Below are 13,028 nucleotides of genomic sequence, written 5' to 3'. Positions count from 1 at the left end.
TGACAAACGCCCTTGCACAGTTATGGGAACTCTATGGATGAAGTGAGGCTGGCTTTTTATTTTACCTGTTTCTCACCTACTTAAGTGGTTGTAGCTGATTAGTATGAGTCATTCTTTTCTGTTTAGAATATGCCTGTTTAATTATGTCTCTTGCTTCTGCTGCTGCTGCTTCTCAGGAATTCCATCTCTTTATGAACACTAACACTCAGAGAAAGAGGTGATATTCCAACGAAACAGGTTAGGTGACAAGACATTCTGAACATTCTGTGTAGAACAGGAACAAGCATGGATAGGTGTCCCTCCACCCACCATTAAAGTCACATAGGCTGCTGCACTACCAGGAACAGACGGCACAATCGGGCACCCATTTCCTAATGTCAGCATGAGACATTGTATACTAATTCCTTATAAAAGCAATGGAAAGATTTTATTCAGAGCAATGCAGTATGCAGAAACAATTCTTATAAAAAGTAACAAAATGCTTTACAGGGAGGTAAAACACAAACATATCATAACAGAGGATTATGAAGGCTATAGCACAGTGATCTCATGATAAAGCCAGAGTTAGTATGGCGTTAATTTCACAGTAGTTAAAGACATATAAGGCGTACCAAGAGCATATATATAAGTATGGATAAGAGCTACATAATTTCTGAGCACTATAATTCTAAATAAAAAGACTAACTGAAATTATCTATGCCATACTGTGTGCTATGGATAATACTTTACAGATTTGTTACAGCAATGTAGAAAAGGTAAAATAATTTACAAGTGGAAGAGAAAACTTGGGTCCCCTTCAACAATTTCCATCTGGTGTGGAGACGCCAACCGTTCTAGAAGCAAGATTTCATGAGGGTCTCAGAAGAAGAAAGGGGAACTGGAGGGCAGTCATTCTGGATGATACGCAAGACCCAATCATCAGCTGTTCTGTTCCCAATATGATAGGAAATGAACTATGTTATCTCTAAAGGGAGAAAACTAAATGTATTTGGTTCAGTACTCCCAGCAGACGCAGCAAAACAGAGTCTAGAAGGCTGAAGATGCTGGCTGTTTCTAGAAAAACACATTAGACATCCTGTTTTCCTTCTGTATAGTCCCTTAGCTTGCTGCAGAAGCTGCCTATCAGGCTGATATTGCAGCTGTGCAAAGGACAGTAGAAGATACATTGACTTGGCATTCAAAGCCTCAAAAAAAGAACCTCCTTTAGGACAGGGGGAATGGGTCAACCATATAGCTCCTGCAGCTGACCCTGCATCCTTAGTGTGCTGGAAGGTTGAACATTCTTCCTCAAAATACCTTATTACCAGTCTCAATTTGTCTAGCTTGAACTTCCAGGCATTGGTTTGTGTTATACCTTCCAATGCTAGATTGAAGAGCCCACTATTATTTGTCATGCATAGACACACTTTTAAACTGTAATTAAATCACCCCTTAACCTTCTCTTTGTTAAGTTAAAAAGAATGAGCTCCTTGAGGCATGTGAGGCATGTTTTCTAATCCTTTAATCATTCTTGAGCCTCTTCTCTGAACCCCTCCAATTTATCAACGCCCTTTTCTTCAACTGTGGACATCAGAACTGGACAGAGCATTCTCGCAGCAAGTTTGCCTGTGCAAAAATATAGAGGTTAAATAACTTCTCTACTCATACTCAAGATTCCCATTTATGAATCCCACAATCTCACTAGCATTTTGGCCATAGGCTCCCACTGGAACCAGAATATCTAACGCTTTACCAGACTCCTGAAATTGAACTCTGGAAGATCGAACCTGAATGGGTCAGTCTTCACAGAAGCGTACACAAGCCTTAGTCTCTAGGGGCTGGAGCAGCAGTAGGGCAGCCCCCACCTCAGGAGCAGCAGCGGGACGGGAGCGGCAAGTTTCCCCTCTCTCCCCCATGCCCCTTCATTGCCTCTGTTATTCTTCAGTGAAGCTGGAGACCTCGTTACTTTTGTTCATTGCCTGTGACCTGTCTGTGACTTTTACTAAAAAATGCCCATGACAAATTCTTAACCCTACTTGTGACCTAACACTTCTTATATGATAATTGCTTTAATCATATAACTCCAAGTGGAAGTGAGTGTATCAGGCTCTTCAGAAAATGTATTAAAGTAACACAATTACAAACTATCCAGGACTGTTAAACACTTTATTTAGAGCATTATTCTTATCACAGATCAATATCACTTCTTTTATCAAGATTACATCAGTTTTGTATACAAAACAAGATAAAGTCTAGGAAGAAGCCCTTCATATGACACGTGACAAACGTGAGGCCAACCCATGTTGTATTCTGATTCCAAAAGCCAGATTCAGATACTGATAAATAGGTGTCCCTAAATGTTTACATCAGTATCTGCAGGACTCTTATCACTCTAGTCAGATAACCTTGAGTGTCACTGAATTGTTCTGGTGATCTCTCATTATGTACCTTTGGTTGCGGGCTGCTTGATCTGGCATTCTTGCCTTTCAGTGCCTGCTGCAAATATGTTTTGATCAGCAGTTTCTAAATTTACAGCATTATCGTTCTCCTAATTTCCCAGGGATAGACTAAACATTTCTGCTTCTGGATTCAGAGCCTCCTTACCAGGAGCAATCTCTGATACCATTACATAAAGCAGTTCCTCTCCACTCTCAGAACCACTGGAGTCCAAGTTCCAGTCCTCATTTTGATCTCTTATTGCATTAGTTTGCCCTGTTTTCTGTGTCATCTACTGTGGTGGTTTATGAGGATAGTGTAATCTCCAAAGACAAGAAGTCACCAGGAAGAAAAAGACTATGAAGCACTACCACATCCATCTCAATTTTCTGCTTTTACTTCATAGACTGGATTATTTCACTTCCTTTGAAATACCTTATCTTCTCAAGAGGATCTTAATTTGCCTGATACCCATCTCTCTAAAAGGTTCAGGACAAGAACTCTGTCACCTAGCAAGAGGACAGTACTGTGTACTTTCTGGTCATTATAATTTTTTTAGAACATTTTGATGACATTTTAAAAGTTTCAGTCAAGTTTCTGAAATGGTGTCTGCATTTCTCAATGTAGTCTTTAAAGAAGCCAGGTCAGAGTTTATAGGGAGATCGAACATGAGGTCAATGGGCAAATGTGGCCATCTTCCATATAATAAATATAAAGGGGTAGCCTCATTTCATGTACAGTTATAGTACTTGATTACATTCTTCCGGGAGTTCTTACAGTTTGACTTTTCTCAGACAGGTAGCTGAATTAGTCTGTATCTTGACAAAACAAAACAATCAGCCAGATAGGGTGGAAGTGCAGGAATATGAGCTCTCACTAATGTGATATATGCCATCATGTGCCAACAATGCCCCTCTGCCATGTATATTGGACAAAATGGACAATCACTTCGCCAAATGATGAATGGATGCAAATCAGACATTAGGAATCTGAATACACAGATCGGTAAGTGAGGATTTCAGCTTGGCAGGACACACTATTGAAGACTCAACGGTGCGTATTTTAAAACGGATTTTAATACCGGATTAAAAAGGGAGATATCTGAATTGGAACTTATTTTCAAGTTTGATACTATCCCCCATGGACTCAAAGACATTAATTATCTTACGCATTACAAGCCCATTTTCCCCACCTTTGATATTTACAGTGACCACAGGCATCCCACTTCACTTAAGACACTTGCAGAGTTTTTCTCCTCCACCCTCCCCTTCTTCCCCCTCATCTAGCTGATTCATCAGCTTCTTTCTTTCATTTTTTCTACCTTTGATAAATTCTTTTCTCTCAGGTATCAGATATTATTCTCCAGGTCTGAAGAAGTGGGTCTGTCCCACAAAAGCTCATCACCTAATAAATAATATGTATAGTCTTTAAGGTGCTACAGGATTGCTTTTTTTGTGTGTGTGTGTGTGTGTGTGTGTGTGTGTGTGTGTGTGTGTGTGTGTGTGTGTGTGTGTGTGTGTGTGTGTGTGTGTGTGTGTGTGTGTGTGTGTGAGAGAGAGAGAGAGAGAGAGAGAGAGACACAGACATTTATTTTTCTGGCAAGGTTCTCAACATAGCCAGCAGAGGGCAGTTCAGACTTTTTACTTGTCCATTGCACTGTGGGTTGTGTGGGACCAAGAGAGATTTTTCACTTTTACAGAAAAGATTTAGCTTTGACTACATTATTTCTTGGCTCTGCTGCTTGGTCATGATGGAATCTTTTGGGAAACCTAAATTTTAAAACAAAGTCACTGAAGACTGTCTGCCACAATCTTTCCTGGCCTATAGCTGATAAGGTAGCATTGGACAAATCTAGTGAAGTGATTCACTATGACTAGTAAATGAATTCTTTCACACTTGTCTACATACAAAAAGTCTACTGGCACATTTGCAAATAGTTCTCATATAACTACATTAGTTAGTGAAGCTCTGGTAAGCTGATATTTGCTGTTGAATACAGAGACTTCAGTGACAATATATGTATAGTGAAGTGATGTGGCCTGCCTTCAAACCACAGGAAAAGGAACCACTCTCCATGCCTAAGTATGTGGAGCCAGACCTGCCTCACTCCTCCTCCGGGAAATACTTCACCAGGACAGGAAGTGTATAGAACAGGACCTCCCAGTCAGCTGGGGCCAAACAGTGAAGGAAGCAGATGGACCCTACCCACTTCTGGCTTCTGATCCAGCTGCTGAGATGCCCCGCCCGCTGGAGAGCCTGCTCCTGACATGGACCTGCCAAGACTGCCACAGGCCACCTACCTGGAGGCAGGCAGAGGACACCCTGCTTTTCCAGGGACACAGTGTGGGGAAGAGAGGAAGTGGTCTGGCATAGCTAACCTTGATCTAGAGGCAGCTTTGCCTGAGAAGCATGCCCGGCCTGTTGCAGTTGGGATCCCTGCTAATTCAGTGGTCAACCACTGTGCCAGTAGTTTTCAACCAGTATGCCATGATATCTTGGTGTGCCATGAGAACTTTCCAAATGTGCCATGAAAGTTCATCAAATTCCCCTGCCTGTGGCTCTTTGCAGAGGATCTCCTACTCTCTGGAGCTGCCTCCTCTTCCTGCCCCCTTGCAAGCAACTGAGTAATGGCTGAAATTTGCTCTGTATGTACACTATGTACATTGGGCAAACACTTTGCCAAAGAATGAATGGACACAAAGCAGACATTAGAAATTTCAATATACATAAGCTTGTTAGTGAGCATATCAATGGAGTGGGCCATTCTGTTAAAATCCTGAGAATATTCGTCCCACGACAAAGAAAATTCAAAAGCAGATTAAAGGGGAGATTGTATGGGGTGTCCGGAGAGGGGTAGTGCCTCTGGTGTGGGAACCTGTCATGTCTCTTTGGGGCAGTTTGTGCACCTTTGGTCCCCACCTGACACCAACCTCTCACCTGTGGCTCCAAGAAGCTGTAGCATGCAGCAGCCACACCCCAATAAACTGCTTCGACAGGCAGGCTAAACCGGGTGAGGGTAGCCAGCAGGTCTGAAACCTGCGGTGAGATAGGGAATTGCCTATCCAAGCATTCAAAGTAGGCACTGGGCAGATGAGATCAACAGCAAGATCCAACGACCAGGAAGGCAGTTCTGCAACACCGTGGAGAGCGAAGGGCATGACAAGGCACCAAAGATGGCATGGCCATCCACTGCAGCCTAGGAAGTCCCAGCCGTGACGACTTTTCGTACCACTGGAGCCAGGCTTCTGAGGTTGAGAGGGTGGAACTGCCCCCATGCAATAGCTTTTCCACTTTAAACATTCTCCCGCACCAGTTCTTTGCACATTTTCATCAGCGAACTGGAGTTCATACTCAAAGTCAAAACATTAATACTTGGTCTGAACAGGGACACCAATCATCATGCATTACAAAGACTGTATCCCTTCCTTCGGTCATAATTATCTCAGGCAAGATGCTTAATATCCCCTACCCTTCACTCTCCTTCTTCGGTTCCATGTATTTGTCAGTTTTTATTACAATTTTTTGGACCTCTGTGCCATGTAATTGAGTCTGGACTGGAAATGTTATAGATCTGAAGAAGTGGGTCTGTCCCACAAAAACTCATCACCTAATAAATTGTTTCGTTACTCTTTAAAGTGCTACATGACTGCGGTTTTGTTAGAATACAGACTGACACGACTACCTCACTGTTACTATGCATCTATGGTGTGTGAGCATCACCTCAACAATGCTATAGGCAAGTTCTCTAGGTTGGTTGCGCTAACCAGTACAGGAGCAGTCAAGAAGTCATTATCTTTGCTCAAATGGAACTGGATTTGTTTCATTATCATCTTAAGATCAATAGTCACAGAGAGGTAGCCATACTAATTTGTATCTTCACCAAACTAAAAATAAGTCCTGTAGCACTTTAAAGACTAACAAAATAATTTATTATGTGATGAGCTTTCATGGGACAGACCCACTTCTTCAGATTTGGAAAATTCTGATAAATGATAACTGAGACAAAGAATTTAACAGAAAGATAATCAAAATGAAAAAACTGATGATTCAGCTAGTTAGAACAGAAGGAGCAGGGGAAGGGGAAGAAAAATACATATTGCAAGTGTCTATTAAGTGGGCTGCCTGGGATCACTACATATATCAAAGGTGGTTGAGTCCTAGGTGTAACATATCAAACTTGAGAACGAATTTCCATTCAGGTGCCTCCATTTGTAACCTGTTAAAGTCTCTGTTTTAGAATGCAGACTTAAGTTTTGAATGCTATGACCTGCTAGACCAAAATGACAATGAGAAGTCTTGTGTCATCTTGAAGACTATCAGATTTTTGGAGCATAAGCTTCCATGGGATGCATGCCCATGAAACCTTATGCTCCAATAAATCTGTTAATATATAAGGTGCCACAGGACTTCTCACTGTTTTTATGGATACAGACTACCATGGCTACCCCTCTGGTAGAATGAAATACTCACTGACAGGTTTACATGCATTCAGATTCCTATCTATACATTCCTTGCCGAAGTGATTGTCCAGTTTGTCCAATATGCGTATCAGAGGGGTATTACTGGAACATGATGGCATATATCTCCATATATCACATTGGTGAAAGTAAAGAAATATGAGCCTCTGATTCTGTAACTGATGTGGTACAGTTGAGTGATAGTGTCTCCAGTGTAAATACGTGGACAGAGGAAATGAAGTTTGTTGCAAGGAAAAGTTCCAGGATTAGTATTTCTGTGGTGTGACATGTGGTTGCTAGTAAGAATTTTCCTGAGCTTAGGTGGTTGTCTGTAGGAAAGGACAGGTCATCTTCTACTTCTAGCAATCTTTAAAGTTTTCTAAGGTATGTCCCTTGCAGCTTATCTTTTACCCACTGACTTGAGACCATGAACACCTATGTGTAAGATCAAAACCTTGTCTCTCTCACCAATGGAAGTTGGTCCAATAGAATGCCAAATACTATTATTCTGTAGTTCTGCCAGGACACAATGGAAGAAACATGTTTTGTACAAGGACAATCAGCTTCTCGTCAGGCAAACATTTTGTCTCAAATCAAGTGCTCGGTCTAGGAAATCCTGGAGTATCTCGTCTAGCTCTAGTGCTGCTCAGGACTGATGCAGCTAAAGTTCACTGTCCCCCTTCCCTGGTAATAGGCTAAGTCTCAGTTTTGCAGACTCAGATTAGTTTCTCCCTTGAAGCCGCTCCTGAGGAACAGTCCGAGGAAAACTGCCCTGATCACAGCTTCCATGATCTCTGTCTCAGGTGAGGGGGACATTTTCCACAGGCGTCTGGCTTTTAATTTTTCTTGCTTCCCTGAAAGCACTTCCAAACACATTCAATTTTTCCTGTTTCTGAATTTTCTACTACAGCTGGTCCTCTTTTGTTGTAACAATGAGATATAAAATTGTATTTTCCAATGCCAGCAACATAGACAATCCCTGACCTTGTCGCTCATTTAAGTGGCTTCTTCTACATTTGATTAAAACAAGATTGCTGTTGGCAGAAACATGTCCCAGAGTGTCTCAGATTTCTCTTAAATGTTCACCCTTTAGCTATTGTAAAAGTCCTCCTATCCACATGAGGTCCTTTAACTTCTTATCACCAGATTGCCCACACACAAGTCTTTTCTGAAAGTTTTTCCTGGACTAGTCTACAGAAGCTTCTAGGTAGGATTGTCCCTTAGAGCCGCAGTGTGCTATACACCTCTCATTTGCCACGTGGCGAAAAGGACAATATGGTGTGGTGAAATGGAGTGCCTTCTGCCCGCTCCACATATGGGTTGCACCACTTGGTTGGACAAGAGTGCGGCGGCAGCTCCAGCCCGGTGCAGCTGGGCATCTTCAGCCACATGGCCCAGCACGACTTGGGCATCTCCAGCTGCAGGGCCTGGCAATTCCAGACTGGCAGTACCAGTAGCTGGAGTGGTATCTTGGAAGTTGGGGTGGTGGGGTGTGCCTGGCTCTTAGGGAGAGGGGTGCCTGGCTCTGGGGAAGGGGTTGCTGGCTCTGTGTGAGAGGCGGGGCTGTGGTGATCCTGAAATTCTTATTGGACACCACTGCCTTAGAGAGTTCAGATAAAAATTCAGCCTCCCTTGCCAGTGTTTACCAATGTTATATTCCCAAGCCAGGGAGTGCTTTAAAAACTTACATTTTATTAAATATTAGACAAAATGAAAACCAAAAAACCAAAAAACAATACCTCAAATATAGCTTGTACAAGCCCACACTGCTGCTCTGTCCTTTCAGGACACAGACATCTCTGTTATTGCAAGTCTCGGGGCTGTACCCTTTGATCCACGCAGCAGACCTTCACTCCCTATATGGACAGAGCACTTGTAAATCTAACCCTTATGTTCCATGACTGCTACACTTGCTTTTCAAATGTAAAGAAAATATAGTGGAATATCACTGAGTGGAATTTCAGAGAGGTAGTCACGTTAGTCTGTCTGCAAAAACAAGGAGTTCTATGACACCTTAAAGGCTAACACACTTATTTGGGCATAAGATTTTATGGGTAAAAACTATTTTGTCAGATGTGTGGAAATCACAGAGGTAGATACATAATACACACACAAGCACATCAAAAGAAGGGAGTTACTTATCAAATGTAGGATCAGTATTAACAAGGTCAATTCAGTCAGGGTGCAGGTGGCTCACTCTCACCAGCTGATTGGGAGGTGTGAATACCAAGGCCAGGAAAATTGTCTTTGCTGTGAGACAACCATTCTAAGTCTTTATTCAGTCCTAGTTTGATTGTGTTCAATTTGCATATGAATTGCAGGTCTGCAGTTTCTCTGTGTAGTCTGGTTTTGAAGTTCCAGCCAATCAAGTGGGTGGGGAAAAAGCCTCTCCAGTTAGCAATCTGCTGCCATTTCCCCAGCCAGGGGACAGGAGGTGGTGGTGGTGGTGGTGGTGGTATGTGGAGTTCTTTCTTGCACCCCCCCCCCCCCCCCGCACCAGAGAAATCCCATGGGCTAGATTTGGCCCTACTTTGCCTGACTCCAGCCTGCGAGGCTTGGAGCACCACACTTCCAACCCTGCAGTGGGCTGGATGCTAGGGAGGGAAACCCTGACCTTCAGGGGCCAGATCCAGACCACAGGCTGGGGTCCTCCCACCCAGCTTTAGAGACATACATGGCCCAGCAAGCAGCAATGCATCTTCAAGGGGTGCATACACCACCACTACATTAAAGATGTGCAAGCTGCTCCACTTTATGAAATTTAGGTTCAGCCCTTAGCTGACTATGCCCAAATAAATTAACTAGTTTAAGAAAAGAATACAAATGGAAGAGCGACTAACCTGTCATATGCTGCTATCATAAAGTTGAGGAGAAGGCTGATGGATTGCTCCACACTGATCTGGTGAGTAGAAGGAAGGCGTTTATTTAGCTGGTAGTAGATGGATGAAATGATTGTTTCCAATCGAGAAACACTGATCTCTGTGTTGTGATCCAATGTATTAAGGCCATTGTCTCGGAAAGCTTCAATCATATTCCAAATATCAACAAGATGAACTAAAAGTAAAGAAAGAAATTAACTTATTTTTGGAATGTCCAGATTTACTCTCTTAGAAACACCACTTTTGGATAATATTTGGCATTTTAAGAACAGCAGACTCTACCCCCTAAACATGTTACGCAGAATACACAAAAAATTCAGAAACGAGGGAAGAGGACATCCTATTAAAATCACCAAAGAAATTATACTCCTCACAATATGTTTCGTCATAAAAAAAAACTCACAGAACACCTAGAAAACCTTTTAATTATCAAAAAAATCAGGTTATACTGAACATTTAATCTAATCATGTTCTATTAGTTCTTTAAGAGTTGTTAAACTACAGTACATATATTCCTGGAAAAAATTAAGATTGCAAAATGAAGCACTCAAAACTCGTCATATTTTAATCTAAGTTCTCTCTTTGTAAGTCACAACTGTGATTTGTTCTGTGCATGCCTTGTAGCAAAGCCTAAGCCCTGCACATATTTTAGATCATGCAGGCAGCCTTTGCTTTGACATTGCTAGATCTGAGTGCTCTTCGAGTTTTAAGGAAAACGATAAAGAAAATCCATCATCTGCAATTATTTCAGGGACACTAAAGGAGTATCCTCTAATTCAATGTATGTGGCACTCCAAGAGGTGAAGGTTTTTATTCACTGTTGCTTCATCAGCACTTGCACCCTAGTTATTGAAAAAACATTTTTGATCTTTGAATGATATATGCTTTACAGGGTCTTGTCCATCTCTTTCCACAGTGACCTCCTAATAATGTACAAGGCAGGATTCCCTTTATAAAACAACACTTCAACCATTCTAGTCCCCTCATCTTGTCATTATAACATGTACCTTCAGCAGTGATGACAAATCTGTTATTATTAGTGTCAAATTTGTAATGTTATGCTCAAAGAAGACAAGGCCAGTGGACAGGCCACTAGCCAGGGACTGCAATGATCTTGGTTCAATTCCCTACTCTGCCCCAGATTTCCTGGAAAGCAAGTCCTTAGGCTACGTTCAGACTATAGCCCTAACTCACAACAATTTACACCATTTGTGCAACACATGGCACAAATTATTTCAAGTTACCTTATTTCGAGCTTGATGCCATCCAAACGGGACCACAGTTTGAAAAAAATGGCCTATTTTGCAGTTTCCGCTACCCCTCTCATGACAAGGGGTAGCAGAAACAGAACACCATGGAGTTATTTCAGGATACATTTGTATCCCAAAATAGCTGCAAAGGTCTAGGCATAGCCAAGCCTCTCCATTCCTCACTTGGCCATCTGAAAAATAAGAACGCCACCACTTCCTATTTCTCAGAAGCGTCTTGCGGGAAAATAGAATAAAAACTAGTGTGCTCATAGTATGGCCACATAAGTACCTTACATGAATTAAAGCTTTGGTAGAACTCGAAAGCCTCCCACACAAAGCCACTATCTTCATTGGGTACTTTTAACTTCTCTATTTGGCCTGTGATCAGGAATCAGAAAAGGCTTCTCTTCAGTTTTTTTTCTGCAATGCTGAGCTCGTTTGGTACTAAACAAATAAGTACCAGGTCAGCTTCTGAATAAAAATAAACTCGTATACAGCCTTCTATCCATGTATGTACAAAACTGTTCTCCATTTCAGTATTTCCATTTGCAGCTTTGGAAATGTGCCTAGTATAAATGAAGTTGAGCATTATAAAGAGATGGACTTGTGTTGCTGACAACACAGCAGCAGTAACAGCATAAGCAGTGCAATAGAAACACCCGGAAATAGAAACAAACCAGCTTTCCACACTCTTAACCCTGGATCTATCACATCCCACCCTATCTGGGGGTGACATGTTGATCAGAAGAATGCCTACCAGTTTGCACTCCCCTTAATCAAAGCACCCAGAAACCCATCTCCTTCTGGAATAACAGCCTTCTGCTGCTCCCAGCTAATATAATTAGCCCTGTAACTTCAGTACCACATAAAAGCATTTCAATCAAGCCAGGATATTTCTATTTAGGAGAGAGAGACAGATAAAGATAAATTGATAACTGAAGTTGATGGATTATCTAGGTGCTAATGAGCATGTCATATTTTGGGCCCGCAATACAGGACTGAACAATAACTAAAGCCCTGGATATGCAGGACTTAGTTCACATTGCGTTGAGACACTTGTATTATTTTGTTTAGGTATTGGGGGGGCTTTGTGTCCCCTAAATACATGGTGTTCTGGGAAGGTATCCCATGGTCCTTCACTTTGCTGTTGTGCACACTGTGTGTATTAGAGTTGATTGCGTTGCGCTATGGGATGTGCAGCAGAAGCCTGTGGAATTCTGGGACTTACACAGTCAAAATAAAGTAATTCCATGATTCTACTCTCCTTCTGTCCCACGCCTCCTCTTTCTGGGAGGGTTAGCACCATTTTTGAATTCCTGACAGCCAGCATGGACCCTATAATAGGTTGTACTATTGCACTAGCAGCCACGAATACACAGAAGTTATTTGGACTTCTTGAGTTCCTGAAGCCAGGTGTCTTCAATTTTGATCTTTTCAGAGTGCATCACCAAGCAGATAATATGAGTGCAGCAGCAGCAGCAGCAGCAGCTCTAGTGGCAGAAAGAGGAGGGCAAGGATGACACCAAGTATCTGCTACTACAGGAACTGTTTCAGGAGCAGCTTCATATAACACACGGCCATTTCTGGACTCAGGAAACCAGCATTGATTAGTGGGAAATGATCATTCCACAGAAATGGTACGATCAGCAGTGGCAAAAGAATTTCAAAATGGCAAAGGAAAGTTAAGATCTATGTAGCACTAGCCCTGCAGTACCAGCTGGGATGCTTACTGCTATAGGGTATGTCTCCACTACCCAGAAGATTTACCTAGTCAGGGTCAATCTACTGGGGTTTGATTCAGCACGCTTAGTAGGGATGCACGAAATCAAACCTTCAGGTGTCAACAGTTAAGTAGTAAGGGAGGACATGGGGACAGCTTTTCCTGTTGACCTCCCTCTGTAAGGATGGCCAGGTAAGTGGATTGTAGATAACAGTAATTCCCCAGCATGCGTGCTTTCAATTTGCACTTAACTTGCAATAAGGCGAGTTAAGTGCACATGGAAAGCATTCCAGCCCCCGAGGGGAAG

General features: G+C 42.2%; 1 protein-coding gene across 9 annotated transcripts in view; it reads right to left on the bottom strand.

Moving 5' to 3' along the window:
- Positions 1-13,028, bottom strand: part of DTNB (dystrobrevin beta) — a 361,871-nt gene that overhangs the window by 282,534 nt on the left and 66,309 nt on the right. For all 9 annotated transcript variants that reach the window (XM_074991528.1, XM_074991530.1, XM_074991531.1 and 6 more), the window contains one exon: positions 9,713-9,926. In XM_074991528.1, the coding sequence (XP_074847629.1) occupies positions 9,713-9,926 (214 nt within the window). The remainder of the gene's footprint in view (positions 1-9,712; positions 9,927-13,028) is intronic.

This window comes from Carettochelys insculpta, chromosome 3, assembly GCF_033958435.1.
Source record: "Carettochelys insculpta isolate YL-2023 chromosome 3, ASM3395843v1, whole genome shotgun sequence".
Classification (NCBI taxonomy): Eukaryota; Metazoa; Chordata; order Testudines; family Carettochelyidae; genus Carettochelys; species Carettochelys insculpta.
The sequence above is the reverse complement of the archived record's forward strand: the minus strand, read 5'-3'. Positions and strand labels throughout refer to the sequence as shown.